Source organism: Uloborus diversus, chromosome 5 (assembly GCF_026930045.1).
Source record: "Uloborus diversus isolate 005 chromosome 5, Udiv.v.3.1, whole genome shotgun sequence".
Classification (NCBI taxonomy): Eukaryota; Metazoa; Arthropoda; class Arachnida; order Araneae; family Uloboridae; genus Uloborus; species Uloborus diversus.
The window spans coordinates 51,025,020-51,044,481 of record NC_072735.1 but is presented as its reverse complement, the minus strand read 5'-3'; the positions used below and the strand labels follow the sequence as shown (position 1 = coordinate 51,044,481).

Sequence of the window (19,462 nt, the reverse complement as noted above, 5' to 3'; positions counted from 1 at the left end):
ACTCTTCTAGAGTATGCATACGCAAAGATGTATCATCTTTTTTTTTTTTTTTTTGGTATATGCATAGATGTAAATCTATCTCGCTGTGGACGAAAAGTTTCTACACTGTTAAAAAAAATCAGAAATTTTACTGTAAAAGTTACTGACATCCGTGTTGCCAGTAACTTTTACCATAAAATCCTTTATTACAAAAAACTTTACGGTAGAATAAACGAGATTTAAAAAACAAAACATGCGAGGACCAGACTCAATCCTAGGACATTTGTATTAACAGGCGGCTTTGCTAACCACCGTATCAGTTGAGAGACACCGAGTGAGCGGAAATACGATGTTATGTGCTTCGCACTGTAAGTCCCGTGATGCATCAATTAGCGCTGCATTCGTTTATTTTTACGGCACAATTTACTGTAATTTTTTTTTCTTGTAAACACTCCATTTTACAGTTATATTTATCATAAAAGTTTCCAGAATGTTTAAGAGTGAAATTGCTGCCTCTTAAAAATGTTTCGTCAGAAGCTTTTTCCCTTTAGAGCTAGAATCATTCTTATGATAAAAATAATGGGAATTAGATTAGGAAAAAAATTGGTGATTTTCCGAAAAAAGGAGAAACGTTCCCGTTCGAACGCAGTGCCGTGACAACAATAAATCTGTACATTTTGTTGAATGGACCAAACTGGATTAATAGGAAATCGACAACAAAAGTCAAAGTGATGTTTCAACATAGAGTATATCCATCGTCCATTCAGTGACGGATCATGCAGCGGCATATGGGAAATTTATGTCGCAAAACGCACGAGTTTCGCTGCCAGTTAATCACTGTCTTTTGCTATAATCCGTTGTCCCGTGACTAATGCCTACAAGAATGCTATTGTACAAAATTGTTCTTCCTTACAACTCTACCATGAATGAGACTACAATAGAATTAATGATATAGATAATGCTAGGCTAATTAGCATTAATCAGAAATGATTTTTACGACTGCTCTAAAATGTTTTGCGATGACTTGATGTGTCGGTAGAAAACTTATATTAGGTATCATAGAACTACAATTTTATTTAAACACTCCAATATTTGTGTTAATAAACGTAAATATTTCACATAAAGCAAATCGTTTACTAGAAAATGGCAACTTACTTAGAAATGGCAACCTTTGGACCATTGGATCTGGTTAACAAACCATGAATATAGGACATTTTCACATCGTGAATCAGAAATATCTCCAAGAAATCAAAGGATTGCAATTCATGTCGCCCTTCAATTATGAATTTTCAGTCGAGAGAGCGAATCGTTAGTTTAATTTTTGAAACAATTTTTACGTTTAAATACTTTTAGCAAAGCGATGCATGTCGCAAGAATTTATGCATATATGTTATACTTTTGTTCAATGTAATCGTATCCAAATATTTCTAGGGGTTTAGAAGATATTTACTTAGAGATATTAAAACATATACTAATATGATATAAAGCAACTAAACAAGTTCTGCTAAGTAAATGCTCGAATCGATAGAAATTTCTTGCTGGAAATCCTAAACATATTACAATGTCCAATAAATATTCGATCTAAATTTTGAGCCCAAATTGTTTATACACAAAAGATGTCTACTTTTTGTAAAAATTTAAACTTGACTTTCTTACTATGTGCTCCCTCTAAGGAATATTGGCAGTAATTTCCGGGGGAGATTTTAATTTAAAGATTTTTTTTGGCATCTGATTTTTAGCTTTTCTTTTTCTCGCATGCAGTTTTATTAGGGAGCAAGATATATTTCAAAAGTAAGCTATTTTTAAACATTTTTAATGTTAGATTGTATTTTCGGTTAATTTTATTACAGCCCTTTTGAAGCTACCTAAAAGTAAAATGTGTCCATATAAAATAAAAGTGTTTTGCATTCTATTTGATGAAACTATGTGCTTCTTTGTTCCGTGTAGATTCTAGTTCTAGTTTTGATGAATTGGTTCGGAGAAGAAAAACGATTTGAACGTACGTTTTCTTGAAATAGAAGTGAGAGAAAAATGGTTTGCTTTTTCAATAGCAGTATTAGCGTTTTACCTTATCAAAATGTCTACTCTTTCAACCTAAACAGAAATTAGTTCATAAATGTGAAGCTTTTGTTGTCAGAGTCAAACATTACATTTAAGAAAGATAATTAAAGGTGAACTTATGAGTCTTAGGAGTTGATTAGAATATAGCTGCTAAAAAAAAAAAGAACATATGTTGCCAATTTACTCATAGAAGCATTTTTTTTTATTTCGTGGGATTTACTTAGGTAAATAGACAGCAAGACGTAAGTAAATACCGTTTAACTTAAGCAACTTAAGCTGTTAAAATATGGGTCTGTCATGTAAGAACTTTTAGTATAATTACATGTGTTCCATGTAATTACATGTAATTTTCAAAAGTTTCGTTTTAATATTTTGTGTCAACACTTTATTCTTAACCCATTACCCGCTGGTGTTGCGTTGACACAACGGTTATAATAAATATCCATAGAAACTACACTAGAAATCTAATTTTTTTTATCGATTGCTAATTCTTAAATTCAATTTAAGAATATTAGTAGAAATATGTTAAATAAAAAAATTTTTTTACATTTCTTTTTTTATGTATGATAAAAATTGTTTCTCTCACATGGTTTTTTTGACTAAATTTGTGATCCAGTTTTCTGTCAGAAAAAATAAAAATAAAAAAAAGTTTTGGTTTAGGTATGAAATACTTTTAGTCAAGATCACTTTTTATCAGAACATTCCTCAAAGAAACTGCTTCTGCTGGGGACGAGGGGGAAGTAAAAACTGGCGTTGCGTTGACGCAACGTCAGCGAATAAGGGGTAGACTGACTGTCTGTCTCAATTGCTTTACGGAAGAACTAGATTTCATTTTTATTCTGCGCGTTTTGACTGTGGAAGCTTTTTTTTTGCGTCACTGCATTCCGAAATGCCCAGAACAAGATATCTAACTTTGGAAGAAGCATTGGAACATATTTTCGAACAAAACTCAGATGATGATGATAATGAAAATGAAGAAACAGACATTGTTGTTGTACCACCAGAAATAACAGAGCTAGTGATGAAGAAGAAGGCAATGACAATATTTTAAATAATGATAATGAAATTTTACCGAGCAGGCGAAGTTGAAGTCCACGTAAAAAAAAGTTCAATTGTTCCAAATCCCATAGTAAAAAACGAAAAACAGAAGATTGGCGATGGACAAAACAGGAACCAATTGATAGGTATCAACCAAAATTAAACAGGTCCCCATTTAAGCTGTAAGACACTCTCTAGAAGGTAAAGCTAGTGTTGATATTTTTAATCTTTTTTTTTGATTCCGATGTTTTATCGCATCTTGTAGAACAAACAAATTTGTTTGCCCAGCAAAAACGATGGAATGACAACGCTGTTGTGACTATGGGTTCAACCTATGGTAAAATTGAGCCTGTCAAAAACGTTTCTCGCTATTCCAGAAACCAGAAGAAGAAGATTTCTGTTCCTCAACCTTGTATAATTGGGCAATACAACATGAAAATGGGGGGTGTTGATTTGTGTGACAATTTAGTTTCAAATTACAGAATTAGAGTCCGAGGGAAAAAATGGTGGTGGCCAATATTCTCCAATTATATTGATGTTGCATTAACCAATGCTTGGAAACTTTCAAGACTATCGGAAGAAGAAAATAGAAAGTCACTATTAGATTTTAGGCGAGAGGTTGCCCTTCATCTTATGATAGTGACATGAAAAAGAAAAGTCCAGTTACAGGACGGCCAAGCAAATTCAGCTTACCAATGCCTGTATCTGGGAGACATTTTATCGTAAGGTCGACAGACAATAAAAGACTACGCTGCAAGAATTGCCACAGCCAAACTATTTATCGCTGCAATGTTTGTAAGGTTGCACTTCATCACGATTGCAGCGAAACTTTTCATGTGTAACTATAAAAAATCGATGTTTCCTCAAAATTTAAAATTTCTAAAGTGCATTTATGTGCTTATTTTATATAAATTTCAGTTTTTTCTAAAGTGCTCGGCATGGTTAAGAACCATAACTAAGATTATAAAAATTTCCTGTGTATAAAAAGCATTGAAACTGCTGAAGAATTTCTGATAAAACTACTTAGCATTAATACTCCTTTTCCGCTGACGTTGCGTCAACGCAACATCCTATATTTGTAAAAATAAGTGCATTTTTGTTTTGTTTTTAAGCATATTACTATTATATAGGTTCAGAATGATAACTTTTATGATTTTTATCCAAAAAAAATAATAATAATAACGATTTCGAGTTTCGGCGGTTAATGGGTTAATTTGGACCAGTTTTGTTAGTAACCAAAGACATATTGAAAGTAATATTTTATGAAAATTATTTAATGCACAAAAATATGAACAATAACTTGATCCTTCGAAGTTAAAAATTACTTCAATAAACTTCAAAATAGTTCATAGAAATCACAGCATAAAATATTTCGCACTATTTACTCAACATTCTTACAGAACATTAAATAAGAGATGTTCTTATCTAAAGTTGTGCCAACAATGTCATTTTGTAGTAAAATGTCATAATCTTTGAAAGCAGATGCTAAAGTTTTCTAGGACAAATGTTTCACATTAAACGTCAACAAATATAACCACTAAGTATTTTCTGAGATGTAATTATCTGATAATGCAACTTCATTAACGATCTTAATAAGCTAGCTGCAGCAAAGCGAATGGGATTTCAGGATGTGCAGAAATTATGTTTGCTCTCAGAAACAGTCTTGGTAAAATGAAGCAGTGATTGCATTTGCCTTTTGTGAGGCGGAAAGTTTGATGTGCCGACAATTAAATTTATGTCTGCAACTAGTTTTATCAAAGCAAGAAAGATTGCCAACAGTTAACAATTAATTGGTTGGATGATTGATTTTTTTAAAGCTTTTACTCTTTCCGTAAGTATTTTAAAACTTTATGTTTCAGGTATTTCTTGGATTTTGTGACGCTTTGAAAAAAATCGTTGTGTTGTCACTGTTATATCAAACAAAAGAAACTATAAAATAAGTAAAAGTTAAAAACTACATTTATTTCTATAATTGTTTTCATTATTTTATAATTAATGAATTAATGCATGCTTGGTTTAATGATACTGATTGCATCTTAATTTGAAATATATGAACATTAACAGTGCTAATTTGTTCAAGTACTTAGAGTACAATACCTCTAAAAAATTACATTATCTTAAACTGACAGTACATAATGGCAATTCAGACAAGGCAACACAATGCTCTTCCACACATTTAGTATAAATATTCGCGTCTATATTGCAGATAGTAGTGCCTGTTTGGTAAAGCTATGGAATCTTAGTTGGAAGGTAACAGCTTTGAATGCAGACACGTCGAAGATCATTCGTGTAAACCAATGTTCACAATGACAATGGTTTGACAATGGTGAATAATACACGTGTTGGCCAAAGTAATCTCCAACTGCTCTCATATCATTTTAATTCACATGAATTCGTTGTTGCAATCTGTTGTATGTTGTTTCAGGCACCGAACTTCTATGTGAGGCTATAGTTTCTCTTCTCCATAGTTGTGTAACACGATAACAACAAGAGTAATAATATTAGATGGTTTCAAAATAACTTATTTTCGCTGATATATGCTTTAACAGACTATCAATCTCACGAAAATGTTTCGGATGTCCCCGAAATAGTGGTGTGGGAACCTGTCAGTTTGTGAGTGTTTTAAAAACTTCAGGCGTAACTCATAGATTTCCGCTACGTTCGCAATAATGTCTGCGTTGCCATTTCTTTTATGCAAACTCAAGTTTTCTACGCGCCTCATTTTTCCAGCTAAGGTAGTAATTTAAAAAACAAAATCATCGTTGGCAAAACTAAAAGCAATATCAAAAAATTTTATTCAGGAGCTTTAAAGCTTTAAAGAACTCTTTTTTTTTTTAATGCAAAAATGAATTTATAGATTAAAAGATATCAGAGAAAAAAATCTCTAAAAGTGCATGCTAACTTTTACTGCTGTTTGTGCTTCCTACATTGATGCCATCCTACTCTAAATTCAGTTTAATCCTTCATTTCCAGAAGATGCTCCGGAACTGAAATACGTTTTTTCGAGACAGACTGTTCAACCGGCGGAAAGATTCTCCCTAAGATGCGTAGCGGCTGGTAATCCCATACCAAGAGTTACCTGGTCTTTGGACTCTCGGCCTATTCCTGAAAACCACAGAGTTCAGTATGGAGATTTCGTAAGTTTACACTCAGAAGTTGTGAGCTTCGTAAATGTAAGCACTGCTAGATCTGAAGACGGAGGTGTTTACGAATGCAGAGCTCAGAATGATGCCGGATACATTAGTCACAAGGAAAGAGTGGATGTGATAGGCGCTCCTTACATCAGATCTATGGGTAATGTTACAGTAGTCGATGGAGACCCACTCCATTATCATTGTCCAGCATCCGGATATCCTATGCCTACTATAACATGGAGCAAAGGTAAGTTTGTTTTGTTACTTGAACTACAGAGTGTCCTGAAATTGACTGTTTTCAAAAATTTATAACCATAACACGGTTAATAACAAACAACAAATTCTTGCAAAAATTTCAGATGATAGGTCATTAATTTTCCCACTATGAGTTACAAACTTTTGTTCAAAATTTCTTCTTCAGATAGTAAGCACGTAGATCAAAAAGGAAAAATTGAAATTCGCCGAATTTTTCTCCGATTGCGACATATGACTGTAGCCGACGGTAGGCATTTTGAAATTATTGTTATGTAATTTTTTTCATTAAAAGCAATTTTTGAAAAAGTATGATGTAATTTTCTAACTTTATTTGATTTAAAAATATTACTATCTACAGCGCCATCAATCAGATTTTTTTAACCAAAATTTGCAACTCTGAGTAGAAAACAACTTAAAGCCCACCATATGGATTTTCTGCGGAAATTGTTTTTTTTTAAATAATTTTCCGCTTTCCAGTGATGAATTTTTGAAAACAGTCAGTCTATTTCAGGACACCCTGTGAAAAACCATTGCTGATTTTGTGTAAAACTAAACCAACCCCTATTGTAACACACGTAAAAACACCAATAATCATTTTGCATGAATAAGAAACTGATAACTATTTGCATTTAGTATAATTCTCGTTTTAAAATGTTAGCCTTGATTTTTTTAAATCAAAATTAACCCATCTTTTCTAATTCTCGTTAGAGGCATTCTAAGGTATACTAAGCAATATCAGTCATGTTCTACGATGAAAGCTGCTTCTTTTATTATTGCTTTTGTTCTCATTGTCTAAAATACCCTCCATCTGGTTTTGACTTTTTAAACCGTATTTGTTTTAACTGATCCTAGTCATTGCAACTTGCATTTCCACGTAAAGGCATACCTTAGGTTTAAACAAATCTGAATTATTCTTGATAACGTAGCAATTACTGCCCATTCTAAAATTCATATTGTTCAACTTCTATAGTTCATATTGTTCAACTTCGCATAGTTTTTCAATTTATATTGTTATTATTCTTATATGTTTCTTGTTGTTTTTGTTTCATACACTTGTTAGTGTGCCACTTACGAGTGAGACTTTAAATATATAATTAATATATATATATTTATATATATATATATATATATATATATATATATATATATATATATATATATATATATATATATATATATATATATATATATATATATATATATATATATATATATATATATATATATATATATATATATATAAAATCTAGCTTTTTTATAGATTTTTTTTTTAAGAATTCAAAAATGTTTAACATTAATTCCAACAGGAATGTGCTCAATGTGTTCATAATTTTGAATTTCATGAAATGGGAAAAAAATATCCATGAAAGTTTAAATACCATCTCTCGTAGACTTAACATAAGTCATAAACAAACGTTACTGAATTAAATTTAAATAAATTCAAAGCGCAAATGCGTTTGCTGTAAAATAAGGATTGTGGAGACAATTTGTTTTTACATCCATTGTAAAGTTTTATTTATTTTTTTTAAATTTTTGAAAACGAGGATACAAATGAAATTAGAAGTGTTTTATTTTTTACAAAAACCAAGAATTCCAAAATGGATTCAAACTTACAGGAGCTAATACGTATGTTTACCTTACGTTTTTAACTTTAAAATTTAACGTTAAAAACATTTAACGTGATAAATTATCTACTACAGGGCAATTTTAATTAATTATTTATTTGATTTAAATTTAGAAAATAAGTTTGCCTCTGTTTACACTAGTCTAAGCTATTGAATTCTGATACGTTAAGCAAGAGGTTATTTTTTCATTCGATGCTTAACATTTGTTTTCCAATTAAAACTTTGCATGGTTGTAATATTTATTTACTATATGTTTATTTATCAGTGAAATGTACAAATAAGATCGTTCTGTTTTATTTAAAAATAGCGCTACAAAAGCACCAGTTAAACGGCTTTTTTTCCCTATCATATATCATCAGTTCATAGCAGCAGAATGATATCTTACTGTTGTTTATGTGATTAGATCTCTTATGATTGCGCTGAAGCGACGATATGTGGGCAATAAATTTCCGAAATGCTTACTCTTGTCAAGCATTGATGTATAAACCCTTTCGAGCAACTTTTATTCTGTATTAAAAGGATCGTCAAATCATTAAATGTAAGAAAATTTTAATCAAACATTTTACTGGCTGAAAATTAACAAACTAACTGGCTTCTCTTTGCCTCACTCTTAGTTGATATTGCTTCATATAACTGATGTTGCATATTAAGTTACAGTAATTAAAGAGGTTATTTTCCAAGTTTAAAAAAAATACGCGTCGGTATTAAATTAGCTTATTAAAGTTTGGCGAAACAATAAATTATATACGCACCGATGTGTCATATAACTTAAAAATAATAATTTATCTTTTTAGCTGAAATCATTTATAATATTTCTATTTAAAGTTAATTATTGAATATAATAATTAGATTATTTAAAACCGAATAATTCAGCAATTAACAGCATTTATGAGTTATTTGTAATCAAATATTAAAATCCTTGATATCTTAAGTGTAAAAATGAACGATACATTGACGACATGCAGAACCGCTCTTATTTTGTTTAAATATTTTTTGTTCGTTTAAATAACTGAATAAAAATGTCAAATGGTTGTAATCTAACCATGTTCAAATAATGCTTTTATTTAAATTTTTGAGGCACTTATTTCATAACGTTACGCTTTTGTCCCAACGAGAATATCCTCAGAACGGTATGCATTACCATACATTATGTATTGCGTAAATTATGGATTAAAATAATTCTGCAAGAACTAATAAAAAAGGTTCTGTATAAAATCATTTTCAGATCTTTCAGCACAAAAAGATCTTTGCAATTACATATTCGCTTTTAATGCATTTTCAGAATGCATTTTAAATTTGAATTAAGCTTATAAGAGCACAATAAGAAATTCTCTATCTCACCGTTTCTAGAATAGAAATATTTAAAATGCACTGTGTGTACGAGCTTAAGTTTGTTAATGCGATTAAATTTCTCTCTTGTTCTTTTGAGAACTCTTTTTACTCCCTTTTCTAAACCTCTGAATTTTTTGAAAAGTTTGGAGAAGAAAAAAGCATTTTCTCGGCTTTCACCAGTTTTCAAAGCTATTTATTTACTTAGATAAAGACACGAATAAACCAAGGAATTTCTCAGTCAAGTTAAAATTTAAAGCAAATGTACATTTGTCACGGTACATTTTGTCTTTAATACTAAAACCTCTGCATTGACTCTTTATTTATGTATCAAGCGGTTTTTTTTCTTTTGCAGTCAATATATTTCAAAACGATGTTTGGAGAAATGAACTAGTGACCCGAATTAATGAATAGGTGGAAAACTTAGAATTCCGCTGTTACGCGCCTGGCCGGCTGTAAAAAAAAAAGCAGTAAAAGCATTTCTTTTTTATACCGTGGTTTTATTATTACTGTTAGTGAAAAAATTACTTGTTTGTGTTGTACTTCGGATAAACGCTTGCCTTGGAATGAACAAGTGAACCGAATTAATGAAAGAGTGGAAACATAGACTTCCGCTGTTACGCGTCTGGCAGGCTGTAAGTGGGGATGCAGTAAAGACACTCTTATTACCTCTTATAAAATGTAAATCAATCCAATCTTTTCCTATTAAAATGTGGTTCTTACTTTCGCTTTTAATTTTATTGCTGACAAACTTGAAAAAATCCATAACCAAGCTATGACTTTAATCACTGGGACAGGGAAATTCATTCCTACACTGTAAAAAAAATTCGGAAACATTTCTGAGTATATCGTGCAGCTGCGGTTCATTAAATTTTCAAAAACGTTTCTGAGTATTTCGGAATTCTCTTTCTGTAATGTCCGGAAACGTGTCTGAGTATTTCGGAATCCTCTTTCTGTAATGTCCAGAAACGTGTCTGAGTATTTCGGAATCCTCTTTCTATAATTTCCAGAAATGTTTCTGAGTATTTTGGAATCCTCTTTCTGTAATTTTCAGAAACGTTTCTGAGTATTTCGGAATCCTCTTTCCGTAATTTCCAGAAATGTTTCTGAGTATTCTGTGCAGCTGTGGTTCATGAAAGTTTCGAAAACGTTTCCGAGTATTTCGGAATTCTCCAAACAATTTTCAAAAACGTTTCTGAGAATTTCGGGATCCTTTTTCCGTGATTTTTTCTAAAAAATAATTCTTTTTTAATAGTATTGCATGCCATATCAGTTTCAATTCTTTGATATCTAAGAGCAATGAAACAAGCAATTTTAGAATCATTCGTGGATTTTTTTTTCTGAATTTCTAATGACAAATAGCATGGTTAACAGCATAACATATGCACAGTTATAAATTTTTGAAAATTTCTGAAATAATATAGTAGTTTCATTCATAATCACAAAATCGTCGGGGGAGGGAAGGGGAGCACTTTCTCAAAAGTGGGATTGTTTGTTAAACAATATTAAACTTCAGTTTTTCTCTCAATATTTTCAAGACAAAATTATCAACATACTGTATTTTTAATGCAGAACTTAAAAACATATCTTGTATCAAACTTGATAGCTTTTATTTTCGGATAAAATTTGACAGAACTTACCTACACTTTTCGTTCCGAAATTATTTCACGTCAAGTCAATTTCTTTGACGAACAAAGTGTACCGAAAAGTACCAACAGAGAAATTGATGAATTTAAATATGACACCAAAGTCCCCCTGCTGGAACCATTCGGGTTTATTCCTCTGTTCTTGCCCTTTTCCAGTTTATCACAAATATAGATACTTAATCAAAATAGGTTACTGATTTAGAGTGTGCGCAAAATGCATTATATATTTTATTTATTAAAACATTGAACTCTATTACATGATTATTCCATTTCATATATACGAGAGCTTCCCCCCCCCACACCATAAGAGTGATGGTGCACCCATAAAATGATATAAAGCGCCCCCCACCTTAACAAAAGCAACCCCTTGAAAATGTCAATGGCACAGTCTGCGTGGTGAACGCCCCTCGTCTTCTCACCATATGTGCATTGCATATTAATAACATAGTATTTAAAAACTGATCACTTTTAAAACGATGACATGAAATAATATTACTTTTTATTTCAGCATGTAAATGCAGCTGTTCCATTTTTGCCACTGACTCATTTCTCCTGACTGTCCTACATTAAACTAGTATATCCACGAAGCAAATGTTATTTTCGGAACTAATGTCAAGGAATTTTTTTATTGTTAACCACATTTAACAAAATGAATAAGCAGATGAATTAATTTCATAACTATGTTCTTACTAATAGATAACATGGTCATTTTCTAATGGTATAAATATTTTTAAATGAATGAATAAATTATAATAAAAAAAGATAAATTATACCGGCACATTTTTTGTGAAGCATATTACAATACTAGAAAATATTTGCATTACCATATTTCTAATGAATTAAACAATTGATTTTTTTTTTCTTTTTGAACCAAAATGTATGTACATCCAAGTATTTCGAAATAACTTTTCTGTGATTGCTTCTCAAATATAAATCTTACTTCTTTTGCGTAATTAATCAGTTTCAGTTAGTTACAACAAATAGTACACCGCGCACATAGGTATGTAGGATAACTTTAAATTAATTCGATAAACCCAAAAACAGTTACAATTGGAGCCTCATCAAATGCAAATCAACAAAAATATAAATGTATATAGCAACATGTTTTAAAATATTCATTAATACTTACAAGTGAACATGAGCGGAAGAAAATCTAAGCACCTCCATTACAACTGAATAAGTAATCCAAAGGGTTTCGTTTCATTAAGTATAAACACGGATGTTGAAACTATTCACGCTTGAACACACAATATATATCTAATTATGGTCGCATTGGAAATTGTAAAGAAGCAAATGGTTATTAACTAACTTAATAGCTGCGTACATCGTCTAAAAAATCAAGGGCAGTTCAAAATGCAAAGGCGTAAAATTAGTTTCGACACATTTTACTACTCTCTAGACATGAAATAACAAGCAATCCAATGCTCTGCAGCAACCATAGATAAGAAAAAAAGAAGTTCTCGTTATTTCCGACTCATTGGCGCCTGTGTTGGAAGGATGAAATAGGTATCGAAGCGTTGCGTCATCACTTCTGCTTCTAGATATCTTGAAATAACAAAAAGCTTTCTGAATATTGAGGAATTCGCTATTGGATGAAGGATTCCTACTATTTCGGAAACGTTTCCGATATATCCAGAAACGTTTCCGAAATTTGTTACAGTGTACTGCAGCCATGCGTTCATTGACCAAGCAATGAATATCACCTGCTATCTTGTAACCAACTTGGTTAAAGGTACGTTGCAGTTTAAAATTCCCCTAATTACTGTACTCATAATAACTCTAAAAATTAGTTTTGTAGTTATCCTGTCCGCACTCCAAGCCATCTTCAATAATCAAGCTTGTATTTCTAAACGTCTTTTTGACTTCTTTGAAATTCCACTTCCTATTTTGTGGAATTACAGTAGATTGTAATAAACGAGATGGTTATTACCTATACGTTTTCCTCGCAAAGAAAGGTACTGTTGCTTCAGAGACCAAATAACCTGTTGCTTTTTCATTCCGCTAGCATCCTGATTAAAACGGAATCCAAAAATGTATTCAAATTCGATATTTCATCATTAGTTGAGGTAAATCCTTAGCAACATATTTTTGAAATAATGCATCGGCTGTTCCGGACCTTCTTCAAAGTTCTGCTTTTACCATTTTGTTTTTTAATCGGACACTATTGCCTAAATTCCCATCTATTTGAAAAAGGACTGAAATAAACTTTGGCTTGTAGCTATGCGATTATGGACTATTAATGACCAGTTTTATTTAGACACGTGCACTCTTAAAAATTCAGGAAGATTTTCTGGTAATTGTTACTGTAAAATTGCATCTCTAACGTATCGCTGATTTTTACGGTAATTTATGCCGGAGAAATAAGCGATCCCAGCGCCAACTGGTTGCTGTGACCTGCCGAGGAAACCGTAAAATTTTACAGTAACATTTGGTTTTTACGGTAATGGTTACTGGCAACATGGATGCCAGTAAAAATTACCGTAAATTTTCCGGAAAATTTTTAACAGTGACTTGCATTGCACTTAAATAATTTAATTCTATTGCCTAAAACTATTGGGAATACATGTGATAAGTAACTTAAGTGTTAATACCTAACATTTATATAAAAAGATAAACACATTTTTAAATGCATTCACTCTAAGAATCAGTTTAGGTATTGTTGAAGGTATGGCAAACATGTACACTCAACGTGATTTAGAACGTTTTCGTTACTTGAAACGGAGTAACCCACTTCCAGGATTCAGAATCCAGCAGAACAAACCAAAATATGTAGACATTAGTATGTTTGCAGGCAAGAGTGTCCCTCAAAGTGTTGAAAATATTCGGGAGAAGCCTAAACGGTTATGAACACCATTTGGCTGTTCTATCAGGTCACGTAGTTACGCAAAAACTAATCTTTAATTTACCCAAGTCAACTGTAATGTTTCCCTACCACCAATTAAAAACATTAAAAACTTCATTACATGTTTTTTTTCGATACGCAACTTAATAGCAAAAAAAATTGAAATTATATTTTATTTTATCTAAAATTTTGACATTTATTGATGTTCCGAGTGCCAAAAATATCCACTCTAACACAGGAAATAATCAGCGGTCTTCGCAAATACGAGTACTTTTGTTAAATTTTAATTAACCAATAAGCATTATACTGCCTTATATATATATATATATATATATATATATATATATATATATATATATATATATATATATATATATATATATATATATATATATATATATATATATATATATATATATATATATATATATAAACAAAAAATAGGGTAGGGTGGTCCAAAGATCGCCCCCCATGGTGTGTTAGCGGTGATGAATACGTATGTCATGTTTACCCGAACACCCCCGAGTTATTATGAGTCCCAGCGAAGCAGCAGTGAAGACGCATGGCGCAACCAGACTTAAAATAAAAAAAAAATAATACATTTAAAAACGATGAAGTTGTGTATGTTGTCATTAAAGACAGCTCAATTTTTTTTTTATATTTTCAATAATATTAACTTATTCTGACACTATCCACCTATAAACTATGATGGTCATCCTGTCTTTTTTTTAATTATTAATTTAAAGTTATAATTATTGAAATAAAAAACGTGCCTTTGTGCAAAGCGGATATAGGACTTTACCGTATATTTATTTAAAATCTCTAGACTTGTGTGCTGACTTAGATTTTCTCTTTCAATAGGATACGTATAACTTTTAAAACACATTTTTTTAGGATGGCCATTAATTTGTCTATTAATTAACTCAGTTATTAAATTATGTTTTATAAACAAGTGTGCTGACTTTAAATTGGATAAGTACAACTGTTTTATATTTTATTTATATAATGGCAGGTAGCTAGTCAACTATTTTAATTATTTATAACTTCATATTTGATTGGAAATTGCACCAAACCTTAATTAGTTAAGCTCATCCGCTTTGGGCTCAATGGTAGGGCAATTCGGGTTTTTCATATGTTTGTTAAGTTTGATAATAAATAAATAATGGGTTTAAAATAATACAAAAATCACTTTTTATTTTGAAGTTAAGAAACCTGCTAGGAAATAAAACCGAAATTGTTGCGATTAAAATCCAAAAACTACAATTTTCGAGTGTTCTTCGAAAATCTACCCGCTTTAGGATACCCTCCCCTATACTAGCAGACCAGCAAACGTTGTTCCTCAATATATCAATATTTTCTACTGAATAATTTGGTTATTAATTAAAAAGTAACGAATGTATTATAAGTTCCTGGGGATGGGATCTTTGACCGAAAGAGGAATGGAGCGCTTGTAGGCGATGATCCCCGATTTTAAAAAAAGGAAACATCAACGATTCATTTTCTCAATACAGTATTACACACACACACACATACAAATAGAAAAAAGTTTTGTATCGCTCAAAATTTGGCACTCACTGCTTTGTTATCACAAAACAAATGCAGAATAAAATGCCAAAATGACTTGACGTTCCGGCAAAACTTCGGAAAACTCTCAGTGATTAAAAAAAAAAAGGTTGCCATCTTCTGTTTGTCTACACATAAAATGTTTGTAGTTAATTTGAGCAAGCCTTTCACAATGATTTTCAACAATAGTTTTTAAATGATTTTCAACAATAGTTTTTACTATGATTTCAACTTTTGTTTTTAAAAAGAATTTCTACAATGGTTTTTGCAATGATTTTCAAAAAAAAAGTTCTGGATAGGGAGACCCTGATTTTCTAATGGTATGCAATATACTTTACGACCTATTCTCATACCTATCAAATACACATAAAAAATTTCATAAAAATTGGTCTAGCTGTTTCGGAGGAGTTCAAACACTAACACCGTGACAGGAGATTTTTATATGTTAACTATTAGTAGGAGATATTATTTGTTAAGAAAAATACCATTGTGACAAAGAAAAGGAGATTACCTAACGTTTACGAGTAAAATATCATTAAAAACAGTTTAATTTTACTTATTGTGTAATTTAATTAATTGTACTTTTAAAAATTAAAGGTCCTTTCATTGCTAGTAAAAAATGAAGTGAAGCGTTAAATTTACATCATTACATCTAACTACTAAACTAACTTTCAGGAATATGAACTTACTTCTAAAAATATTTCACAACGCTACACTTCTAAAGTATTTTATGCCTCGAATTGATCTGAATTATTACGCACAAAACTTTATTATATGACACACAAAGGTACAAGTTTCATGAAATTCAAATAAATGGTGAATAAATAATCGCCATACGCAACTATTTCAAAGGTATTAATTATTTAACTCCATTGAAATTATTTCATTACTTCAGTATCAAAGAAATATCATCAATCACTTACTTCAATACCAATTTTTTCTTGGTAATATTATCGATAATTTCATCTCATTTCAAGTATTCACGAGATGCATATTTAAATGAAAAGTTTTACAATTTTTATTTGTGAAAACATTTCATTGAAAGAAAATTGTACATAGATTTCTAATTTGTGTTAAAGATAAATATTGAGACTACTTCAAAATCTATTTTGCAGAATGAGGGTATTTTATGCCGTCATTTAACTGTAGAACTATTGATATTTTTCTTGTGCAACAATTACCAATACTTCATTGGCAAATATTGATGTATTTTTACTCTATGCAATGGATGGAAATAAATATTCATGACATTGGATTTCTGAAATTATTGTTGATTTCGAGTTTTCTTAATATCATTTTTAAGGAAAAGCAAATTGCGAGATTTTATAAAATGTTCTCAATATTTTTGCCAATCAGTTTTCTATGAAAGAAAAAAACATTAATTTGAACTCCTAACGACTTTTTACTCAGATTACGTGTATAAATTCGAAAACGTTAATGAATGAACTATTATAAATATTTTTAATATGAAAAGCTATAAAACGCTGCCGGTTTAACTTCTAAATTATTTTGAAATGCTCAAAACTCCAAAGTTTTCTATTGGCATTGTGACTGAAATAAAGTTTGAATATGAAGTAAAGTAAAACACCAGTAGTGGCCACTTCAAGTTTACTTACATAATTTGAAGAAAGAAATGAACAATCCTTATATACTATTTCTGTAGCCTGTTTTTGTCGCTACGCGAGATCTTCCCCATTTCTTGATCGATTTCTTTGATTTTCCCCTCATTTTAAAGCCTACCGTGCAGGCTAATGGCGAAAAATAGACCCACGGTCTAAAAATTGTTTTTTTTTCTGTCAAAAAATCGGTTTTAAAGCACCGGACTGATGTTTTCGGTTAAATTTATAAGTTTAACTTTCGCTGCGACCGACAGAGCTGAATAGCTCGATTGGCAGAGCGTTTGACTGGTAATCCGAAGAACAAATGTTCGTGCCCAGCCTGGACGATCTGCCGAAAACGAAAAATTAGACAAATATTACGCATTACATAAGCACTCAAAATAGAATAAATAGCACAAATGAGGCATTAAATTAAATGAGACGGGAACGATCTTTGCTGTTGCGAAACCCTGATGCAACCTGTTATTGACTCTTATTCGAGAAGTTTTTTTTTTTCTTTTTTTTTTTTTTTTTTTTCAAGCTTTGGTTCTGCTTAGAAAACTAAAGTATAATACTTGCATTAATAGAAGTATCAGGTTTAAGGTCTCAATGGATTTTTTTTTTTTTTTTTTTTTTTTTTTTGCAGATTTTTTTTTTCTTTTTTTTTTTCATACTGAAATTCAGATTCTTATAATGGCAGATTTTGACCATTTTTATTAATAAAAGAAATTACTACCAAAAATTAAAATTACACTTTTCATTCAGTTAACCAATGAATATTTATAAAAATGTGAAGGAAAGCATTAAAAATTACTATCAACTTCATGAGTAAGATATCATTTTTTTTCTTCTGCTTTTGGCAAAAAATAAATAGCTAGTCACATTTTGACTACATTCCAAAAGCTACGCTTAAAAAACGTACTTAGTTCAACTTTTTTTGTATTTTAAGGGGAGTCAGTATCCCCTATACCGTCAATGTTAATTTGCACAGGTTCATGTACCTTTTTCTGAAAATCTATTAAAGATACAAGTATGAATTTTTTTCTGTACCTCAAGTAGACTCTGTTCTCTATACTGAAGTAAAATTTTACAGAAAGAAAGCTTTATTTTTTTGTAAAAAATTCTAATGTGTACGTCACTGTATTTGTTTCAAAAAATACCTTTTTGCCACACAAAATCAGCTCTATAAAAAAATAATTTTCGAATATGAGAAAAAGTTTACTTCAGTATATGCAGTTAGATGTATGGAATAGATGGTAAAAATTTCAAAGCCTAACACAATTTAGTTTCTGAGTAAAAGGAACATTTAGTTTAAAAAATACCATTTCGAGATATTGCAATTTAAGGGGGAAATCATACCTCATCAAAATAGGATCATTTTACATTTTTTAAAGCTTATTTTAACTTACTTCTAATATGAGCACGTTCAAGATGTTTGTATCATTAAAAAGGTATTGAAATGGAGTTTCAAAATATATAAAAATCAAAAAATCGAATTTTTGAAAGTATTTAGGGTACTGACTCCCCTTAACTGTTCGGTTAAATGATGAACACGTGCTGCCATCCAATATATAACGGTTCAAGCAGCCTGCTATGTCAAATTGTATCAATTAAATAAAAAAAAAAGTTTTCAATATTTTGTCTTAATATTATTTTTCTAGACTGCTTTTTTGTCGGTGCGCGAGACTTTCTTACTCGCTAAAATCTAAAAACCATTTTTTGAAGTCAAAAAAAAAAAACGTTTTTGACCTTTTTGTATTACATATTAGTTCGAGGAATAGCACTCGAAAGCTTAGGTTAGAAATTTGCTCGGTAGGATAGAGCGTTGTGTATAAATGAGAAGATGGCAAAATCGTGTCTGGGACAGAAAATTTCTTTTCATTTTTTCTTTCATCACTAAAATTCTACTTTAATTTGCCAATTTTTCCAACTACTTTCGGCAAAAAAAATCTCATTTGGCCTGTTTTTTTTTTTTTTTTTTAAAGAAAGTTTGAAACGACCGGACTGATTCGATCGGGTAAATTAATCCTTGCTTTCTGAGCTGAGTAGCTCAATCGATATACCATTCGGCTGATAACCATCTAACAGCGTTCGAGCCTTGCTTGGTCAATCCACCAGTATCAAAAAACCAGACCAATGTATTTGTATCTCAGAGACAAAGTGACGTAATTCCGAAAATTGCGATTTTCTGTTTATTGGTACATTGTATTTAGCAGCATATTCCGCATCGAGCTATGTGAACGAAATTCCTTATAAAAAAAATCTTTTTCATTTTTCTTACCCAGGGTTAAAAGAGCATTTTTTTTTTCATCAGAGGTTCACATAGGCACGATTGTATTTGCCACAACCCGGTTTTTCACATGCAAAATAGCTACGTATCCACGAATAAAAA

At 31.0% G+C, this 19,462-nt stretch overlaps 1 protein-coding gene across 1 annotated transcript in view; it reads left to right on the top strand.

Annotated features, from left to right (window-relative positions):
• Positions 1-19,462, top strand: part of LOC129222917 (cell adhesion molecule Dscam2-like) — a 564,289-nt gene that overhangs the window by 242,448 nt on the left and 302,379 nt on the right. Inside the window, 1 exon segment of the mRNA XM_054857478.1 lies at positions 6,052-6,459. Coding sequence (XP_054713453.1) covers positions 6,052-6,459 — 408 coding nt within the window.